This window comes from Natrix helvetica (assembly GCF_964273705.1).
Source record: "Natrix helvetica genome assembly, chromosome: 1".
In the NCBI taxonomy this organism is placed as follows: domain Eukaryota; kingdom Metazoa; phylum Chordata; class Lepidosauria; order Squamata; family Natricidae; genus Natrix; species Natrix helvetica.
Window position 1 is genome coordinate 108,724,661 of NC_138548.1, and position 21,839 is coordinate 108,746,499.

The window sequence follows — 21,839 nt, forward strand, 5'->3', positions numbered from 1 at the left end:
AATATAATCCCTGATAGTAGAGATAGAATTTATAAAAATGGAGCATAATAGTCGTTATGGCTAAAAGTACATACTAAAACTCAAGGTAAAAAAAGATCCTACATTGGCCTTGTAAATAGATGCCAAGCAGACTCTTAGAAGAGCATATATCTCAACCTAGGTACAATCATGAAATGGTCCTCTCCCTAGAAGCTATGTCATATTGTAGAAGTTGTTGCAGGGACACTTAAGTAACAATTAAGTGCAGGTTTCCTGTAAGTGCCCAGGTTATGAGCTGTATATAGAGGGGCAAATGTCAAAACTACTAGTTTAAATGTAATAACTGACATGGCACAAATGTAAAACAGTCAAGATGTTCCTGTGCTACAAGCTATATTCTGTGATTTCTGTATTTTATAGTTAGATTGTTTGTGAATAGAACCACATTCGTCATCTAAATCAGGGCTCTCCAACCTTGGCAACTTTAAGACTTGTGGACTTCAATTCCCATAATTCCTCAGTCAGCAAAGCAGGCTGAGGAATTCTGCAAAGCTGGCTGAGGAACTCTGGGAGTTGAAGTCCACAAGTCTTAAAGGTTGGAGACCCCTGATCTAAATCAGTGTTTCTCAGCTTTGGCACCTTTAGGATGTGTGGACTTCAACTCCCAGAATTCCACAAACAGGCATTTTTAGCATGCTTGTTATGGAATTGTGGGAGTTGAAGTCCACACATCTTAAAGGTGCCAAAGCTGAGAAACACTGATTTGGGTATATACATCTGTCTGGGAGTTTTGAAGGCTGTTCTTTGGTTTGCTACTGCAATTATTTATTTTCTTTCAAAGCCAGATGAGCTCAAGCACAACTGCTTCCTATACATAATATTTTTTTCAAAAACTGGATTGTGTAGGCATGACAAATTTTATCAAAGTCTGCAACTCTATTTGTTAAAAGTAGTGAGATGTATTAATTGATTTCCCAGGTAGTGTCATTGTAGAACTCAGTAATTTTTCTTTTTTACCGACCTTTGTTATAAAACTAGATGAAATCTTAAAATGCGATGTGGACCCCAGTATATTTCCTGATTTTCACTGTCACATTTGTCTTGCCTGATCAAAATTCCTTTTATACCAGTCGATGCTGCTAAGGTTGTTCCAGAGGAACATAATCCAAACAGATTCTTAGGGCTCTTCAGATTCAGAGGTGATGTACACAAGAAAGGAAAGAGTTTGTCATAATTTCTGATTATGTTAGAGATTTTTCTCAGGATAAATGTGTAAGAATTTTATTAGATGTTCGTAATTAATGTTCTTGTTTCTCTCAAGATACTGCAGGCCAAGACCTAATTATGATTCCATTAGAATATACCTATTCAAGCAAATGTTCCATGTTTGAGTTTCAAAAATGTCCAATTTTAGAATGCAAGGTCAAGCTGGCATGACTATAAAACATTGATATTTCTGCTGGTTATGTTGATCAAAAATTTGTACTTCATCACTGGGTTTTGTCCTTGGTATAAGCATCCTGAAACAGTTTCAGTTCTGTGATTTTTTTTTCTTTTCTTTATGCGGTCTGGAGGTACATAGGACAAGAAAGACATTTCAAAACACAGAAATCCACACAGAGATTAATTGTATCACAAATGTTTGTTAAACATTTGTTCCCTGTAGCTGAATTGTATGTAGCAACATGACCACCTTGGCAGGGCAAAGGAGGCCTTTGGCTTGTTTCTACCAAGCGTAATAACCATCTGTGCCGTCTAATTGACGCACTTTGAGATATGGGGGTTTTGGAAGAAATTTGGCATAGGATGGAGAGGTGCTGTTTAAAATACTACCGTATTTTTCAGAGTTATACTCTGAAATACTCTGAAAAATACGGTAGTATTTTAAACAGCACCTCTCCATCCTATGCCAAATTTCTTCCAAAACCCCCATATCTCAAAGTGCGTCAATAGACAGCACAGATGGTTATTACGCTTGGTAAGCGTAAATACTTGGCAATTACGCTTGGACACACCAAGATTTTGAAGAGGCAAATTTAAAAAAAACGTTTTTGAACTCTGCAGACCTCCCAAAAGTGGTCCGTTTTTCACAAAAATGGGCCCGTTTTTTGTCAACAGCAACAAAAAGGGCATGCATAACCTTTAGGCGGCTTATAGAGTGCTCCTGGCGGCGGGAGGGGGGGCAAAAACGAGCAAAAAATGGCCATATTTTCCCCAGCCCCCAGGAGCACTCTGGAAGTCTCCTAAAGGTTTTGCACTGCCATTTTGCAAAGGGGCGGGATTTTGGGAGGCCAAAATGTTGTATTCAGTGTATAAGACACACCCAGATTTTCACCCTCTTTTTTGAGGGAAAAGGTGCGTCTTATACTCTGAAAAATATGGTACTCAGAAAACAAAACCAAGCACCCAGCCTCAGAACATTCCTAAATCCTTGGCTGGATCTGGGTTACCATTTTAGATTTATTTTGCATTGCTTTCGTTCTATCTGTCTCTCTTTTTATATTCATGTGCTTCATTGCATCCCCTTTTTGCCTCTAAGACTAGAAATTTTATTAAGGGAGGGGGGGGTCTGTATCTGAATGTCAGAGCATACGTTGACGCTGAGGAGTAATGCTGGGAACAACTTAAACTTGTAACCATGGAGAGCCATGATCATTACCAACATATTGTGTTAAGTGGATCAGTGATCTTGTTCATCATTTAGATTGTGTAAATCACCCAAATCCAGCTCAGATTTGCTGTATGATTTGAAGAGTCAATTTGATTAGAATTAATGATGTTTTACAGTCCATTAAACCTTCACATTGATTCAGAGTTAGTAGCTTCAATTCAATATATCAACTTCAGTATTGCCACAAACCTTTAAAATAAAGCCTGTTAAAAACAAAGCACTTTTTGTTAAGAGTGAAAATTTGTGTGTATCTTATTATTTCATTATAAAGTGACTAGGAAAAGTGAACCTCCAGTTTGATTTCTAATGAATTAAACATGTATCTGCTGTTTTTCTGTTTAAGGAAAGTGTAAAATTCCTTAACCAAAAACTGTGACTTAGTAGAAACAAATAATCAAGATAGAAGAATAATTATGAGAAGTAGGTGAACAATTTTATACAAGGCTTCATTAAATAAAGAAGCTATTTTAAAAAATAGTGTAATTTGAGAGCTCCACTATGCATTTATAAATTCATAGATGTTTCAAATTACAATCCTGCTTTTTATCCTGCATAATTCAGTGTAACAATAATATCAGAAAATCCTGAAGGAACATAGATCTCTGGTAGAGTGATGGAGTCTCCATACAGCTTTCAGAGATGTTTGGGTGAATTAGATTCCACTGTTCCATTGAATGGGAAATTTGGGTGGCTATGGAGATTCTCAGTCATCCAGGGCATCATTGTCCCAAAGGCGCTTTTTCAAGAGGCAACTGGGCTTTCTGGTTTTTCTTTGAAACTGTTTTGCTTCTCATTCAAGAAGCTTCTTCATCTCATGAAGAAGATGAAGAAGCTTATTGGATGAGAAGCGAAACGTCTTCAAAGAAAAACCAGAAAGCCCAGTTGCCTCTTGAAAAAGCATCTTTGGGACGTCCTTTTGGGTGGGGCAGCTCAAGAGGCAAGTGATGTCATGGTGTCATATCTGCAGCAAATGAATAGATTGTGAAATGTAAAGCCTTTATTCTGTGGCTTGTACAAAGAATATATAGGGAATAAATCCAACATAGGCAGAATGTTTTTTTTAAAAAAATATTTAGGGGGAAATTCTTATAAATAGAATGAAATAGGAAGTCTGTCCCAAAATCAATTCAGGTGTTCCTTAATTACATTTTTGGAGACAGAAAAAACTTTGTCGTAATCTCATGAACATCACCGGCAAATGATGTTTTGTGATGTAGCTTCCTTTGTGATTGCTTAGAGTGAGGTGCGTGGAAAGGGGGAAATCTGACATATGGAAAATAAAAGCAGAAACAAGCAGGTATTCACCAAGCCCATCTATGTCTCTGTGTATGTGAGGATATGCAAGAGATTAAGAGATGAGATCAGCAGATGCACATTTTTGCTGTAATGTGATCATAGAGATTGAGGCAGACATATGAAGAAGCACCTGTCTCTGGATAGGACGGGTTTGGATTTTATATTGGTCTGTTTCTATTTCATAAACTGAGGATCACCTGGCACTTCGTGACTGATAAATGTGGGGTACTGTTCTGTCCCAGGCCTCTAAATTACACTGATGCCGGCTTGGCTGTCTGCCACGACTAAGGAGGGAGATAAACCACCCCTTGGCTAGGAGCCCAGAAAAATTATCTCAGTGAAAAACAAGACTCACGGAACTCACAGAATTCTTCAAACTTTAAACTGAGATTGTAACTGTTGTTTCCTGCAAAATTCCCCTCCCATTGCCCCACCTATAAGCTCTCTGGGAGGGGCCAATCAGTCCTATTTCCTTCTGCGAGCCTGTTTCCACAGCTGCTGCCTTCTCCTATCAGCCCTCAGCATCCGTATGTCAGGGACAACCTCCCCCTGTTCTTCCTCACTGCTCCCTGGCTCAGATGCCACCTGGTAGCCAACAGGCCTCTCTAGTCCCTGCTCTGACTCCGAACACCCCCCAGAGTCTTCCTCAGCCTCCAGGGCAGTCCCATAATGTTCATCGCTGTCAGATTCCATCAACAGCTCAGCCGGCCTCTGCTGGGCCACCACAGGTACAGATTCACTTTTCTGTTCACTTATTTCTTATTTGGATCACTCAAGGACTTTTCAACATTTGCCTTCCTTTTCTGTTACCCTGTTTGCTGACGTTAATGAGGATATATTTTATCCCTTGTTTTTCTCTAAATACTTCTCTCTCATTTCTCAACTGTTAAAATTTCAGGTAGAAAACTAAAACCAATCAACCCATTAATTCTGAAAGGGTTAGGGTTATTTACTTAGGAGGAGTGGTTATTTAATATAAGTAGTACGAAAAGTGTTGCTTATATCTACTATCAGTTTTAAGATAGATTTCACCTATTTGTGGATACATTGCGGGAATATATACTAGTATTGCTTTATTTTGGTTTTGGGAGAGTAGCATTTAAAGCTTTGTAGTTCTAGATTTATCTCTTTTTACTCTTCATTCAGCTCTTAAAGTGGGTCTCTGGTATTGATTACTGTATTTCAACATGATTTAAATCTAAATGACGTTTGAATACATCAATACAATATAATTACTGAGGGAGATTCAGTTTCATGTCCAGCTTCTTCCTCAAAAACTGGATAACTGTTTTTTTTGTGGTGAGGTTAAAAACTTGGCAGAGACAGTGCCATGTTTACTGCCCTATGCTCTTGCAGGAAAGGTGGAATATAATCCTTCCTATTTTATTCATTTCATTTTTGCCTTTAATTTTGAAGAGAGATTGTATGTTAATTAAAAAAGAAAAATGTGCGTAAATTATAATTGTTCCCTGACATGTAGAATAATATTAGTTTTCTAATTTCTTTGTATAATTCTTTTTTGCTGGTACTACCACGCTTGATAAACCATAATTCCTGATAAACAGTTAAACCCCAAAAGCTTTAGTACACAATTCAACATTACATTAAGCATCTTTAACATTTAAAGATTTTCTCATAAATCTCCTTGCATCCATTAATATACTTTCCCCAAGCATACGAAATGATGACATGACCCTGTCATGTAGGTTGCTGAGCCCTCAAATTTTTTATACCTGCAGCATAGAAGAAAATCTGTGACCCATCCTTTCAAATAGATTCTTTGGAGAACCCAATACACCGACATGCATGCTTTTTTTATGAACCAACCTTAATGTCAGTTTTGTAGATGTTGTCTTAACATTTTTAAGAACAGGAATCCATTGAGGGGGTTTTATCAAAAACTGGGTCTTTTCAACATCCCTTTTGAAATGTCTAATGACCAGGGACGTGTGGTCAGGGGAGGCAGAGCCTCACCTCTCATCATGAAATAATAATATATAATAATAATATCCACGAGGGAGTTTCATATATATAAGAGGTAGAGGAGGGAGGAGGAGGAGCGTGTGCAGGGCGCTCCCAGCTGGGCAACCGGTGGAGGCAGGAGGGTTCTCGGAAGTGCCAATAACCTTCCTGCCTCAGCTGTACTTTGAGCACTCCTCGCGACTGCAATAGACGTCCAGAAGTGGCAGGGGCTTGATGATGTTGCCGCAGCTGCTATGCGCGGACGGACGGAGGTAGCCAGAGTGGCGCCAAGGCAGTCCAGCGGACGAGCGACCGAGGATCAGGCTGCCTGATCCTCCATCGCTCGCTCGCTCGCTCGCTCTTTTGTCCGCCCGGACCCCTCGGCGCCACTCTGGTTACCTCCGTCCGGCCGCGCTCAGCAGCAACGTCGGCGACGTCATCAAGACGAAGTGGCTTGGAGGCGAAGTGCTTTTCTGTGCGTCTGGTGTTTAGATAGATAGCCGGATGTCCTAAACGTCAGACGCACAGAAAAGCACTGAAAAGCAGCTGCTGTTGGGGATCGCGGAGTGCGAGCCGGCGGAGCGCGCTCAGGAAGGCGGGGAATGGGATCACGTGTGCTGGAGGATGAGGCAGCCTCAGCCTCCAGCACACGTGGTCCCATTCCCTGCCTTCCTGATGACGTCACCAGCCTCACCAGCCATAAACCTCACCGCACGTCACTGCTAATGACAGAATAGGAGTTCCTTAAAAGTTTTCTTGTAACGTTATTTTCTGATGACACTGTTGCTTGATCATTCATTTGAAATTATAAATTCCTTTGCAGGTAAAAACAAACGTACTCAACCTCACTGGACGCCACCCCAAGGGACGGCTCAATCCAAACTCTGCCTATACAACAGTCTCACTCGTAATAAGGTGAACTTGTCTTTCTTTCTTTTCTTTCATCTCTGGATAACATATTCCACATCATTTTAGGTGTAGGAGTTTTCTAGACTTGGAAATCATTGTTGAAACAGCAATACCCCAACATTGCTGTAGAATCAATAGTGTTGCTTTGGTTCAAAGTTGTTATTTTAAAGCGCAATAAATTCAGCCGCTTTCATTCATTGCCACATGTGCTATTTCGTTGTAGGATTTGTTTCAACCCCAAAATGGCAACAGAGTCAAATGGTATTGCTGCGGCCCGACAGTGTATGATGCTTCCCATATGGGGCACGCAAGGTAAAGTAGGTTTTTTATTGTTGTTACAGCTGAACATATATGTTGTGTATGACATTGTTCATTTTGGAGTCTTAACTTTCAAACTGCCCTATTTCTTTATCTGTTGATTAAGAAACGCATAGGGGAAAAAACAACCCTTTTTGTTTGCACATTTCCTAACATATGATTATTGTAAGAAAGCTGTTTTATATATTATTCTCACTAAGACATACATTTCTGTATACTTGTTTGGAAATAGCACATATACAAAATTAACTTATTTTAAAAATTATTTTAGATCATATATTTCATTTGATATCCTGAGAAGAGTTTTGAAAGACTACTTCAAATATGATGTCTTCTATTGTATGAATATTACAGACATAGATGATAAGGTAAATGAAAATACCTCAGTTGAGTTGATTTCTGAAATGAAACTTCTTGCTAAGGTGATGGTTAATTGCATTTTAACAGTATCTCTCGCTAATTGAAAGTTTTTTCCTACGATAGACAGCACCATGAATACATACAGTAGCTTTAAAGAGGTGATATCAGCCTTGGAATTCACTTATCTTCCCGACCGGTTTGCAAATGTGAGCGCACTTGCTCGTGTCCTTCACACCCGCCTCATCTATGCATGCACAGTGCTTGCGCATTATGTCGGGCTGGGTGGGTGGAGCCTCCCGCAGCGCTACTGGTTCACCCGAACCAGAGAGAACTGGTTGAATACCACTTCTGGGTAATATAAACAAACGTCTACCTGAAGAAGCTTTCTGTTTGATCATCAAAAGATGACAGTGGGAGAGGAATAAGATGGAAAGATAATGAAAATGTGTATGTTCACCTGTGGTGGTTCCGTCTTCATGTATAAGTTTGCTTCTTAGGCATACTCCATTTTTTTGTTTTAGATCATAAAAAGAGCAAGGCAAAACTACCTCTTTGAGCAATACATGGAGCAGAGGCCAACAGCAGCGCAGCTGCTTGAAAATGTTAAACTAGCTTCCAAGGTAAGCTCATGATCTGTCTCCTCTCCCTTCTTCCCCTAGCACAAGAAAGAATGGGACAATGGGTGAGTGAGAATCTTCATCCAAAGAGTAAATTTCTAGGAGCTCTTGCTGGAGTAAATTGGACCAATGATTAGCTGAGAAGAGCTTAGTGTGAGTTGTAAAGCAATGTAGAGTTTGACCAAACTAGTGACCTGAGTTTGGGCTTGTTCCAACTAGGATGAGAGTTAAACAAAGGAGCAGATTGAAGCGACTGGCCTTTGTCTGCCAGAATGACAAGCCAGCTAATTTTGCTGAAAAGAAGAAAAATAACTGATTTAGGATTAGGTCATCGGCTGCATTGGGGTGATGTTTGCTCATCTCAAACAGAAACATTCTCCTAACTAGTGTCAAATCATTATAAAACATTGAAATTGCTTTCTTATCTTGGTTGAAATTCAGTCCAGTAGGCTGTCATTTAGTTCTTACAGGGTGTGTGTGTGTGTGTTAATACACTTATTTTAAAAAGAAATAATAATTTACCATAAAATTAAACTTACTTTGTGTGATTTGATTTGAAAAGACTTCTAGTCATCTATCCATGTAGAGACTGACTGTTTAGCTGGCAATTGAAGAAACAAGCAAGATGGGAAAAATGGAGAATCAGCCTCTTGTTCTCCACCTGGTATTCTAACAGGACAAAGTAGTTGGTTTCCATTCTGGCTTGCAAGGACCAGCATCAGTGACTGAGGATAAAGCCCAGAAGTCAGACTCCAGTGTCATGAGAAAGCAGTGAGAGTGTACCATAAGAGGGATCTCTTAGAACACCTATTCATATAGTTGTTCATTCCATTTTATTCCTTCTTTTTCTTTCCTTGCTCTTCCCTTTCACACCCTTCCATTCTTTGAGGATTTCATCCTTTCTGCTGTGACTGATCCTTCCAAGCCTGCAAAATACTTAGGCCTGACGTTGAGAAGTGCCAAGGCTCTGCTGTTCACTACTTCCATCATCACCTTCTCTCCTTGCTAACATGCCCTATTAAGAGTTGCAGAGTTTTTGGATTAGAAGGGAAAACCCTAGACAGTTGCATAGATAGCGCCTAAGTCCTTCAATCATGTGCTTTTCCCCATGATCATATAACGGCAACCAATGATCCTGCCAAAAAATGTGCCTGTTTTAAGTAACTACTGATACTGGCTCTGTCAGAGGTCCAAATAGCATCCTCCATCAAATAAGAATCCGAGGCTAGAGGTTCCTCAAAATTCCAATTTATTAGAGAAACCACGTTGGCACATCTGGGGAAAAACAGATCTGAAAGCTTCCAGGTTTTCCTCACCAAGTTGAAAGTTCAAGACCCTTCCCCAGCATCCACATGTCCATCACATGGTCCAATCAGTCATTGTCCAGAGGAAGATTCCTCCCATTCATGGCACTCCAGGTGCAGGGCAAGTTGACCTTGACTCACTTAGAAAGAATGTTATTTTGACTACATACCTCCCCTGCTCCATACAATCCCCCTTCCCAGGTTCCCACAGTAGAATATGTGGCAGGCTTGAGGCCCACTGTAAAAGATGGCTTCCAAGCCTAACAGGCTCAGCTCTCCAAACCATCGTTTCCACTTGGAATCCAAAGCACTGCATAGCCCTATTTCTTATAGCTAGATCCTAATGCGCTCTTACCTCTCAGTGTTCCCTGCCAGTCTGAAAACAAACACCTCTTTTTGTCCAAGGTTTGATTTCGGCTCCCCTTTCCTTTTGCTTACCTTGAGGTTGATTTGTGCTGCCACCCTCTCCTCTGCTGCCAATCAAATGTAAATCTCTCCATTTGTTTGTCTTCTGCTCCTCCCTTAATAATTTCCATAAACATTGCAAAATCATTTTTGAAAGGGGTTTGGAAATTCAGTGAATGATGAAACGGAAATGTGCAAATATTCATAACTTACATACTTTCTTTGGAAGATCCACTTCTGGAGCTTAATGAAGAACTTCGGAGAACCCAGAAACTGAAAGGCATACTCTTCTGTAACATTTTAGTTGGCCTTTGTTGTGTGTGTGTTGAATTTATACTTACCGACAAAGAAATAAAGGAAATAAATATTTTTCAACACAAAAATAGTTTGTTGCGAAAGCAACTGCCTCCGAAGGCTCCTGGATTGGGGCTAAAAGACGAAAGCAGAAGCATATGCTCCATCCCATATTTGGATAGACCAGATTGCCCCGATAGATCGGTTTTACTGGAAAAAAACATTAAGTTGGTCCTTACATAGGGATGACCCAATTATATATATATATATTCCTGCATTGGCCAGCCTGGCTGTGATTGCTACTACAATATGATGTTAATGAGAAATTCCACTTTCTTCTAAAATTCAAATGACTTTCTTACTTAAAGCAGGATTGCCTATATAATAGTTTTATTTTTAGCATTTTATCCCCATAACTAATGGATAGGGTTGGGGAGATAGATAGTCACACTCTCTTGGAGGAGAGAGGTTGAATGCTGCACAAGAACAATGGGAGAGATCACAACCAAAAGGGAGCATGACCTTCTCCTCTTCACTTTACATATCCATGTTCCTTGTTTGCAGGCATGTGCGCGCGCACACACACACAGAGGGAATGGGGGAGAGAGAGGGAATGGAAGGAAGCTTTTAATAGCTACTTTTAAACCTCTCTTTTTTCCATGATAAAAATATTCACCTGTTTTTGTTTTTGTTTTCCATCCATGTTTTTAATGCAGCTTTTTTCAGCAAAGTTGGAAGAAACTTCTGATCCGGATAAGAAAAAGATGCTGGAAAGGATGCAAAATTCAGTGAAAGCTGCTCTGGAACCACTAGAGAATGGCCTTCAAAAGAAGCTCTCTGAGGGAGAAGTCAATAAATATGCTGAGGTTGGTACACTTTTTTGAAACAGGTTGAGAGTCATTTCAGTCATTGTCTTCTGATACATTACCACACACAAAACACACGCACACATCATACACATATACACACATACGCACATTCTCAGTCACTCAGTCGAAGAACATTTGAGCACGGGCCTCTGGGGAATTTGTAAGAATTGTGGAAATTGTGTGTTATGATGAACAGCTTGTATTAAATAAAATTTATTTTTCAGACTTTGTTGCAAGAAGCAAAAGATACACTTTCTGAGTGGCTGGACACTAAGTTGGGTAGCCAAGTGACTGACAACTCTATATTTTCCAAACTTCCTAAATTTTGGGAAGAAGAATATCATAAAGATATGGCAGCTCTCAATGTAAGTAGACCTGCTTATTCAACAACATTTAAAAAGACACTTCTGAATGGCATTGCTCATGCTTTATTGTTTCAAATTTCCTCTTCTTTTCAAAACTAGAAAGGAAATGTGTCATATATGTAGTTAAAATATATAGTTAAAAGCTTCGATTTAGGAAACAATTTCAAATATTAAAATGATAAATTGAGATCTTTAGGCAAAATCCTCCGAAAGTCTGTTTGTAGTACTATGTTCCATTTGTTCCCATCTAGAAAATCAGAATTATAATTAGATCTACATCAAGAATCATTTGTGTTTCATCAACAGTTGGAGCAATGTTAGTTTCTATTTTAGCTTGAAGGATATTTTTCAGGTTTAGCTTTTGGCAGTTAGATATTTCTCGATTTTACTAAGCAGAATAATAGCCCAAGAACAGTAGGTCTGTAGAAATCAGTTCCTATCTGTTTTTAAACTAGGTTTAATTAAGATTTTCCTACCAAGTTTTATTATTATGATATTGTATATTGTATTTTGAGATCTTGGAAAGAGAAAAGGTTTGGTTTCTCTCTCCCCCCCCCCCCCAGGTATTACCTCCAGATGTTTTAACTCGTGTAAGTGAATATGTACCAGAAATTGTGGATTTTGTTCAGAAGATTGTAGATAATGGATATGGGTGAGTATAACTTGTTATTTTCCCACTGATCTCTGTAATATACCAAAATTGCTGAGAATAATAGTATTTGATAAGTACCATATTTTTTGGAGTATAAGACGCACCAAGATTTTAAAGAAGCAAATTAAAAAAAAATTTTTTTTCACTCTGCAGACCTCCCCAAAATGGCCCGGTTTTTGTCAAAAAAAGGGCATGAATAGCCTTTAGGAGGCTTGTAGAGTGCTTGTGGAAGGTTAAAAAATGAGCAAAAAATGGCCTATTTTTTTGTGAAAATGGCCCTGTTTTTTGTCAGAAAAAGGGCATGCATAGTCTTTAGGAGGCTTATAGAGTGCTGGGAGCTGGGGAGGGGGGGGAAATTGAGCAATAAAAGGTCCATTTATCATTCATTTCTGTCCTCCGCAGCCCCCAGGAGCACTCTGGAAGCCTCCTAAACACTATGCACGGCCATTTTTGCAAAGGGAGTGGGGTTTGGGAAGGCCAAAAATGCTGTATTCAGTGTATAAAACACACCTAGATTTTCACCCTCTTTTTTGAGGGAAAATGGTGCGTCTTATACTGCGAAAAATATGGTAATTCACTGGGTTTCCTATAAAGGAATATTCCCAATGTCCTTTTTATCTAAGATAGTCTAACATTTCTCTACATTATATAACAAAGAATTACAATTTTTAAAAAAATCCCAGCTATTTTACAAGTGCTCATGAATTAATTTTATCCGGTTTTCCCAGTCCGATGCTTTGAAATGAGTTCTCTATGGAGATTCTCAATCATCCCTGTCATGACTGTCCCACAAGTGTTTTTCAAAAGGCAAGTGGACTTTCTTGGTTCTTTTCCTTGAAAAACATTTTGCTTCTCATTCAAGCAGCTGCTTCAGTTCTGACTGAATAGTGGGGAATGGGAGGGTTTATATTCTTTGCAGTCATCTGGTAGTTAGCACTCTGAAGGTCGTTATTTAGCTCTCTGAGAGTCGTGGAAGCCACTTGGAGGTTTATCTGTAGCCTCAGGGTCAGAGTGCAAATGGGTGTTGAACCTTCTTGGGACTACTGAAAGGACTGAGCCTACAACCGTTTGCACTCTGATTCTTCTTGGATGAGAAGCAAAATGTTTTTCAAGGAAAAATAAAAAACCAAGAAAGTCCAGCTGCACTTTGAAAAGCCCCTTTGGGACTTCCAGATGAGCTGAGCTACAATTCCAAACATCAACTCCCAGCATAGCCTAACTTTCTTGAAATTCTATATTGAAATCAGCCATGCAAAAAGTGTTGAAGAATGTTGTTTACATTAAAACGGCATCAACATTCCTGTTGACTGAAACTATCGTTTTCCCTACTAGTTATGTATCCAACGGGTCTGTTTATTTTGATACACTAAAATTCGATGCAGCTGAGAAACACACCTATGCGAAATTGGTCCCTGAAGCTGTAGGAGATCAAAAAGCGTTACAGGAGGGCGAAGGTAATTGAACTTCATTAAAATAAATTTCCAGAGAATATTTGGAGACAATGATAAAGTTACTGATTCTTACCATCCCTCCTTCTGCTTCTTCTCCTAGGTGACCTGAGTATCTCAGTGGATCGTTTAAATGAAAAGCGATCGCCAAATGATTTTGCTTTGTGGAAGTCCTCCAAGCCAGGAGAGCCTTCATGGGATTCTCCGTGGGGCAAAGTAAGGAAGCTGAGATTGAGCAATCATTTGTGTGATCAGTAGGCACAGCTACTCCCTTGGAAGAGGAGAAAGTTTTTATTTTAATTTTATTTCTACAATGCAGTTTCTGTAACCAGGCAAAGCAGGAGAATTTTCTGTGTGCCCCTTCTTGTACATGCTTTTCACTTATACAGCAAAATTCTTGGATTTAGCACACTATTATTGCCTATGCCACCCAGAGTCACTTGAGACAGTCAAATGGCTGGCGTTTAAATTTAATGAAATAAATAAATAAAATATTATGCATACGCATTTTAATCCTTATACCGTGGTATCTTGGTACTCAACTGCTTTGAAACTCATCGAATTGGGTACTCAATGCATTTTGACACGAAAATGTTGTCCTGGTCCTCATCATTTTGTTTGGCACTCGATGCACAAGCTAGAATTTGTCAATGTCAGCTGCCTTGTGACTCACTACCTTATTCCTTATGAGAAAAACGTGTTTGGTACTCATCGTTTTGAGTACCCATCACTCCCCTCAGAACCAATGAATATCGAGGTACCACTAAATAAATTTGGAATAAATAATAGTGCCTAATAATTACACCCATTATTAATTTTATAAATTCAGTAAACATAGGTAGTCCTCAACTTACGGCCACAATTGAGCCCCAAATTGATGTTGCTAAGTGAGATATTTGTGAAGTGAATTTTGCCTCATTTTATGACTTTTCTTGCCACAGTTGTTAAGTGATCACCGCAGCTGTTAAATTAGTAACACGGTTGTTAAGTGAATCTGGCTTCCCCATTGGCTTTGCTTGTCAGAAGGTCACAAAAGCAGATAATACAATACAATAGCAGAGTTGGGGAAGGGACCTTGGAGGTCTTCTAGTCCAACCCCCTGCCTAGGCAGGAAACCCTATACCGTTTCAGACAAATGGCTATCCAACATCTTCTTAAAGACTTCCAGTGTTGGGGCATTCACAACTTCTGGAGGCAACTTGTTCCACTGATTAATTGTTCTAACTGTCAGGAAATTTCTCCTCAGTTCTAAGTTGCTTCTCTCCTTGATTAGTTTCCACCCATTGCTTCTTGTTCTGCCCTCAGGTGCCTTGGAGAATAGTTTGACTCCCTCTTCTTTGTGGCAACCCCTGAGATATTGGAACACTGCTATCATGTCTCCCCTAGTCCTTCTTTTCATCAGACTCAGATCATGTGAACCCCCCCCCCCAGGACACTGCAAGTTTATAAATATTAGCCAATTTCCAAGCATCTGGATTTTGATCACCTGAATATGGGGATGCTGCAACAGTTGCCAGTGTGAAAAACAGTCTTAAGTCACTTTTTTTCACTAAATGAACTGCTGTGAGTCAAGGACTACCTGTACAGCTGTATAAGATGCTAGTTCATAAAGCATTTAAATAACCTTTTGTTTTTTCAGTTGTGATCTTTACCTAATCGGCACAAATCAGGTTCTCAGATTAAAATGATTTAGTATTGCTGTGAAATAATGGCCTTAGAAAGATTCAGTTTGGAATATTTTTCCTCTGTGACCCAATAATTTTACAGATGAGGTTTATTTGCTTACTTTTTTAAAAAAGCCTTCCCATCTGAACTGGTTATAATCTAAACCTTGAATCTTGTTATCTTTGGCCTCACAGCTGTCTTAGCAGAGGTTTTCAGTTTTTACAGTTTTAGATTGCAATTATATATTCCGTTCATCCTAATTTTTTTTCTAAGCCACCAGCTGATTGGAGGCTTTAGAAATATTTCTCTGATAATATCTTTAATTCGTAAACAAAAGGCAAATATATCCTGTGGTTTGAAAGATTCCACCTTAAACAAGTTATGAGCCCATCGTCATTCCGTACTTCACCAGAATTCACTGACTGAGCTAAATCACTTCATGAATATAGTGCATGTTAGGCCTGTAGTATTAAATCATCAAGGATATTAATCTACACGATTAATTAGTTATCACCCTGTGTTAATAGGGACGTCCAGGATGGCATATTGAATGTTCTGCTATGGCTGGATCCATTTTAGGAGACTCTATGGACATTCATGGAGGAGGGTTTGATCTTCGTTTCCCCCACCATGACAATGAGTTGGCACAATCTGAGGTAAGTGGTGTGAGGCACTAAATCAGTAGTTCTTGACCTCCCCCCACCCTGAAATCCTTTATATCCCTGTAAAAAAAAAGGGGGGGGCAACCAAGATGGGAACAAATATACTTTTTCCGAGAACAATTATATGTATAGAGAACATTTATATACCACAATGGTTATAAAATGGGTCAGTCATGTCACCAGCCCTATTTTAGGACCTTTTGGGCAGCAGTCATTAAGTGAACACACGGTCATTAAGCAAACGCCACAGTTGTTAAGTGCACCAATGTTTTGCTATGGACACATTTTTTCTGAAATAAGAGTAAGTCTGTTTTCAGCAAAACCATAATTAAACATGATCATGTGACTGCAAGTTACTGCAATTGGCCATAAATGTTGCTCTATTACCAAGGGCCCAAAGTTCATCATGTGACAGTAGAGAGGACACAACTGTTTGTATCTGGGTCATAAATCTCCTTTTTTGGATCGGTTGTGACTCTAAATGGTTGCTAAGTGCTGGCTGGTTTTGTTTTTTTTACTGTTTCTTACGTGTTTTTATTATTATTAATATTAGCTACTAGAATCATGGTACATAAGATGGGCATCTATCACTTTCCTAAATAAATGTTACTAACTAATCCTCGTTAGTTACCATTAAAATGTCCTTTTATTGCTTCCTATCTAATTATAGATATCTTTATTTTTTTATTCTGTTTACAACATAGATCACTCTTTTTTTTTAATGTTGCTGCAATCTAATGGGGATTCATATTATAATATACTTCTTTGGTCTCATTGATTTTGTAGGCATACTTCGACAATGATCACTGGGTGCGCTATTTTCTACACACTGGGCATTTGACAATTGCTGGCTGTAAAATGTCCAAATCTTTGAAAAACTTTATTACAATAAAAGATGCATTAAAACAGCATACAGGTAAGATCTATTAATTGAGAAACATTTCATTTTTGGTGGGTACAGTAGTGCTAGCTGTTGCTGAGCTTATCTCCATTGTCTTTGGCTAAAAACTGTCTAATTGGGATTTAAGATTATTTCTTTTATTCTATAATTAGTATTTTGGGTTGTTTTTTTTTAGAGTAGCTATGTATCGAAAACCTAAACGGCTTCTGTCAGCTATGATTCCCTCCTGTGCAGCATTTTTTCCATTTCTTTCTTTAAAACTCTCAACAGCACGGCAATTAAGGCTGGCTTTTCTTATGCATTCTTGGAAGGATACTCTAGACTATTCAAAGAACACCATGGAGTCTGCTATCCAGTATGAGAAATTCATAAGCGTAAGTTATTTTCCTTTTTTCTCATTGTTCTGTTGTGCAGATGTTGGGACATACTCCTGAAAAATTCCAGGTGTTCTTTTGTTCCTTTCTTCATATGCAAGATTGTGGCACAAAATCATAAGGTAGGCCTACATGCCTTGATCCACCAAACCAAAATCAGGCCACTATTCATATGTGGTAGTCATTCATGAGTTCATTAGTTTTGTTGTCTGTCAAAAACAACAAAGAGGGAGTAGTGAGGTTCGGGGTCAGAATTTCAAAGGATGTTATGCAGGCTCGTAAATCACAAATGGAGTGGGCCCAGTTCACAAGGTAGCATAAGCATCTATAGGTAATCCTTACGTAACAACTATTTATTCAGTGACCGCGCAAACTATGATGGTGCTGAACAAGGGGGACTTAATAATTGCAGCCAAAGTAATATCCCTACAGTCATGTGGTTATCCTCTGGGTGCCGGGAAACTGGCTTGCAATCACAACTTGCCCTGTCCTATAGTCTCATAATCACATTTGCGACCTTCACGAGCACCTTCTGACAAGTAAGGTCAATGGAGAAGCTGACAGGAAATTGCACATAACAACCACTTGATGTTGCCCTCAGTGACAGTAATCAGAAGTGCTGGGATTGTTGCTGGGATCACTGCTAAGTGGCATGGTTGCATGATGTTGTGCTTTGCAGCCACATTGTTTAGCAATGGACATTCTGGACCCAATTACTATTGTTAACCAAGGACTATGATTATGATAAAAATGACATTACATGTCACCATTTGCCCTAACCTCATCCTCATGCCAGTGTTGTGAATGACAGGCAATGACAGCAATCCATTGTAGAAGCAGCTAGGACTGATTAATTATTGGAAGAAACCAAGGAGACTCCTGTCAACTTACTTTGCCCTGGCATAGATTGAAAACTTGCTGGTTGCCACCTAACTTTCCAGGTTAATTCAAGTGACAATATCCTCCAAGATTAATCTGTGTTATAGTGGAGACAGGTTTCCTTAAAAGGCTAATTAGAAATAAAAAAACTTGCAAAGGCCTGTTTTCTTAGTTCATTGTTAGCATGACAATATACAATTTAAATCAATATACAAAGCAAGATGAAGGTAGGGACAGAAGTAAAACTCTTTCAAATCATCTTCTTCTTTGGCAGGCTATGTTCCACCATGTTGTGCAAAAACATTTTTAAGGACACACACAAACACACACAGCCTGATAACAGATGATGAAATTTTGCTTTTCTTGATGGGTTAGTCCTGTTTTAAACCAAAAATGAGTATAGAAATAACTATCTGAACAGTATACTTTGTAACAAATTGTGGGCTCTTTCCCTTGTTAGGAGTTCTTTTTAAATGTAAAGGATATCCTTCGGGCTCCTGCTGATGTGACAAGCCAGTATGAAAAATGGGAAAATCAGGAAATTGAACTGAATAAAAGGTGAGCTAACCATTTTTCTTTCTCTCTTTATGAATAGACCTCTATATATATCTGTGTCAATGTCTGTTTTTCAAACTGGCATTTCCATTTAGAGCAGACAGGGCGCGCTCCTTAAAAACTTCCTCCTTGAAACTCAATTACTTGTTAATTTACATACCAAACCAGGGCATTCATAGCACCAATCCCAGGTCCTTGCACATACCTTCTTAACTGATTTCATCTTCTGTTTTATGCTTGGCATAGATTCCTACATGCCAGTCTATGTTTGTGCATTTCGCAGTCAGGTTTTTTGGTTAAGTGTGCTACAATTTCATTACTTATTATTGCCTAGAATGTAAAACAAATACTACCATAAAATCTGTAAGTAGGAAAAAGAACGAATGCCCCTTTCAAGAGAGCTGTTTTTCCTGATAAACTGGTTATGACCTTTAGATTTAAACATTATTTTTCATCTTCTAGCCCATTCTTTCCTTCATTTGATAAAAATTAAAAGAAACAAGGGAAGGGCATCCAAAGAAGTGGGAGAAGAGCCTAGATCAAAAATCTCACACATGCAGCCAACTGGCCACAATCATCCAGATCATTTTCTGGAGACTGCAGTTTCCAACACTTGGTCATCACGGTCCACCAAGGTCCGATGGCTGAATGCTGCACAGATCTACAAGCTGAGCCATAGGAAGCATTACAAAGAGAAGAGTGGTGCGCAGCGTGGTAGTTTATCCTGGTTGATTCTTAGGATAAATAGAGCTTGATTGGCTGGGTGGTGCACTTGTGCTCCGACCTAGGCTTCACCAAATCGCTAAACAGATTCCTTGTCCCCCCCCAAAAAACCCTTTTTATTTGACTAATGTGAATTCCTAGCATTCACATCCAGCGAAGTCCAGGCAAACAGTCTTTCAGTCCTTGAATAGTTACCTGGCTGATAGCTTCCAGACACAATGCTGTACAAGGAAATACTTGGCAAGGAGCCTCTCAGATGAGCAAATCTTCCCACTAATAATATGAATTAATTTTCTTCTGCAAACACCACTCCCCTTTCGCTCCTATTTATTCCCTCTGGGAGGGGCCATTCAGCGTCCCCTTGTGCCTTTACTCCCAAGTCGACCTCTGTTCCTTAATTGTTCCCTTCTACTGACAGCTCTGCGCATGTGCACACCAGGAACAGGCTCCAGCTGTTCTTCAGCCCCACTTATCTCCGACTCCAAAGGTAGCTGATAACTGTCAGATGGCCCTGGCCCCATCTCTGCTTCCAATGTAGAGCACTCATCAGAACCTTCCCCAGACTCCAGGACTGGCCCATGTTCCTCCCTAACTTCCTCATTGTCCAGGTCTGCTGCCAACTCTGCTTGCTGATGGCAGGCCACACAACGTGATACCCCAGAGCCCTTTCATACGTACAGGGCCACTCTGGGAACTGCTGCCCACTCTGATGCTCTGGACTGAAACTGCTTATAAGATAGTGTCAAGCTCTCTGGACTCGGGCAGTGGAGAAGCGCACAGCTTCACTTGGAAGGGTCAGGAAGAGAGGCAAAGGCTGTCCAGGGAAAGGCACGGAGAGGCAGATTTGGCTACTCTGCCATGAGGGTCCCTCTGCCAGGCAAGGAATAGGAGAAAGCAGGAAAGCTAGCAAGATCTTCCTGCTGCTAGACACAGATGGAGAAGAAAAGAGAACAGGAAAAAAATAACAATAACAATAGCGCTTAGACTTATATACCGCTTTACAGTGCTTTACATCCCTCTCTAAGCAGTTTACAGAGTCAGCCTATTGCCCCCAACAATCTGGGTCCTCATTTTACCCACCTCAAAGGGATGAAAGGCTGAGTCAACCTTGAACCAGTGAGAATTACAATGAGGGCCCAGAATGGGGAAAAAATGAAAAAGGCCTATTAAAAATAAAGCACTGAGATGACATATTACAACAGCACATGTAACTGCCCTACCTAACCAATTTAATTTAATTTAATTTTATTAAATTTATAGACCGCCCCCTCTCCCCAAAGGGACTCGGGGCGGTGTACAGACCACAAATAAAACAATATACAAAACTTAGATAATTATAAATACCCATTAAAACAAATTAAATGATAGGCTGTACAGTATAGTTAAAAATTAAAACAACCTAAAAAATCTATCCCTAAAAATTTAAAATACAGGCTAGAGGGACACGAAAACTACAGTTAGGCCAGGCCAGCTAAGTTAAACAGGTGGGTCTTAAGTTTCTTACGGAAGGAGCGGAGATCGGTCGTTATTCTAATGTCGGGGGGGAGGTCATTCCAGAGGGTCAGGCCCATCACAGAGAAGGCCCTACTCCTGGGCGTCGCCCGCTGGCACTGCCTAGTGGACGGCACCCGGAGGAGTCCCTCCCTGTGAGAGCGAATCGGCCGCAGGGATGTATGGGGCAGGATGCGATCCCGCAGGTAGCTAGGTCCTGTGCCATGGAGCGTTTTAAAGATGATAGTCAACACCTTGAAACGCACCCGAAAAGCCACAGGTAGCCAGTGCAGCCCGCGCAGGAGAGGTGTTACATGGGAGTATCTGGATAAAGATGGTCCTTGTTTAACAACCACCAGTTCAGCAACTGTTCAAACTTATGACGGTGCTGAATGAATCGTAGTTATGACCAGTCCTTGAGTTTCAGCTGTTGCAGTGTCCTCCTTCCCCCGCTGGTTCACAATCTGGGCGCTGATTATTATGTTGCAGTGATTCATGGTCACATGATTGCAATTTCTGATGTTCCCTGCTGGCTTTCCACAAGCCAAGTCAATGGAGAAGCATATAGGAAATCGCAATCACACGAGATCCTCACTTAACGACCTGAATGGTCTTTGCTTAAAAACAGCAACCAAGACTGCTGGAACTACCAATGCTCCGTAGCACAGTCTCACGACATTGCTCATGATAACTGTTTTGTTTAGCCGTGGCAAGTCCACTCTGAATTACTTTCATAACCTGAGAATTGCCTGTATAGCATTCTTGACCGATAAGCCAAATTACAAAAACTTCTGAAAGGCAGCCATATAACATAACGTTATCTAGCACTAAGCCATTATTTGTTCTGGCATGCTAGAATAGTGTCTGAATTGTACATTTGAGATTGATCTTAATTCTGGTAGATAAAAGCAAGCTGGCTTTAAATACTAGGTTCTGAAACTGGCTAGTCACTATTGGCCATATAGATTAGATGAGGGGTCCCCAACCCCTGGTCCGTGGACTGGCACCAGAAACCGGACCACCAAACAAATAAATCCCCATCCATGGGATACAGGCACTATGCAAAACCAGCCCCCTCTGGTCTGGGGAACACCTTCTCTCCACAGAACCGGTTCTTGGTGCCCACAAGGTTGGGGGCCT

The 21,839-nt window shown here is 40.0% G+C and overlaps 1 protein-coding gene across 2 annotated transcripts in view; it reads left to right on the plus strand.

The window, feature by feature from the left end:
• Window positions 1–21,839, plus strand: part of CARS1 (cysteinyl-tRNA synthetase 1) — a 47,131-nt gene that overhangs the window by 14,717 nt on the left and 10,575 nt on the right. For both annotated transcript variants that reach the window (XM_081942322.1, XM_081942321.1), the window contains 13 exons: window positions 6,732–6,823; window positions 7,041–7,129; window positions 7,407–7,503; window positions 8,017–8,115; window positions 10,832–10,981; window positions 11,209–11,349; window positions 11,913–12,001; window positions 13,334–13,455; window positions 13,553–13,665; window positions 15,642–15,770; window positions 16,563–16,692; window positions 16,948–17,051; window positions 18,391–18,488. In XM_081942322.1, coding sequence (XP_081798448.1) covers window positions 6,732–6,823; window positions 7,041–7,129; window positions 7,407–7,503; window positions 8,017–8,115; window positions 10,832–10,981; window positions 11,209–11,349; window positions 11,913–12,001; window positions 13,334–13,455; window positions 13,553–13,665; window positions 15,642–15,770; window positions 16,563–16,692; window positions 16,948–17,051; window positions 18,391–18,488 — 1,453 coding nt within the window. The remainder of the gene's footprint in view (window positions 1–6,731; window positions 6,824–7,040; window positions 7,130–7,406; window positions 7,504–8,016; window positions 8,116–10,831; window positions 10,982–11,208; window positions 11,350–11,912; window positions 12,002–13,333; window positions 13,456–13,552; window positions 13,666–15,641; window positions 15,771–16,562; window positions 16,693–16,947; window positions 17,052–18,390; window positions 18,489–21,839) is intronic.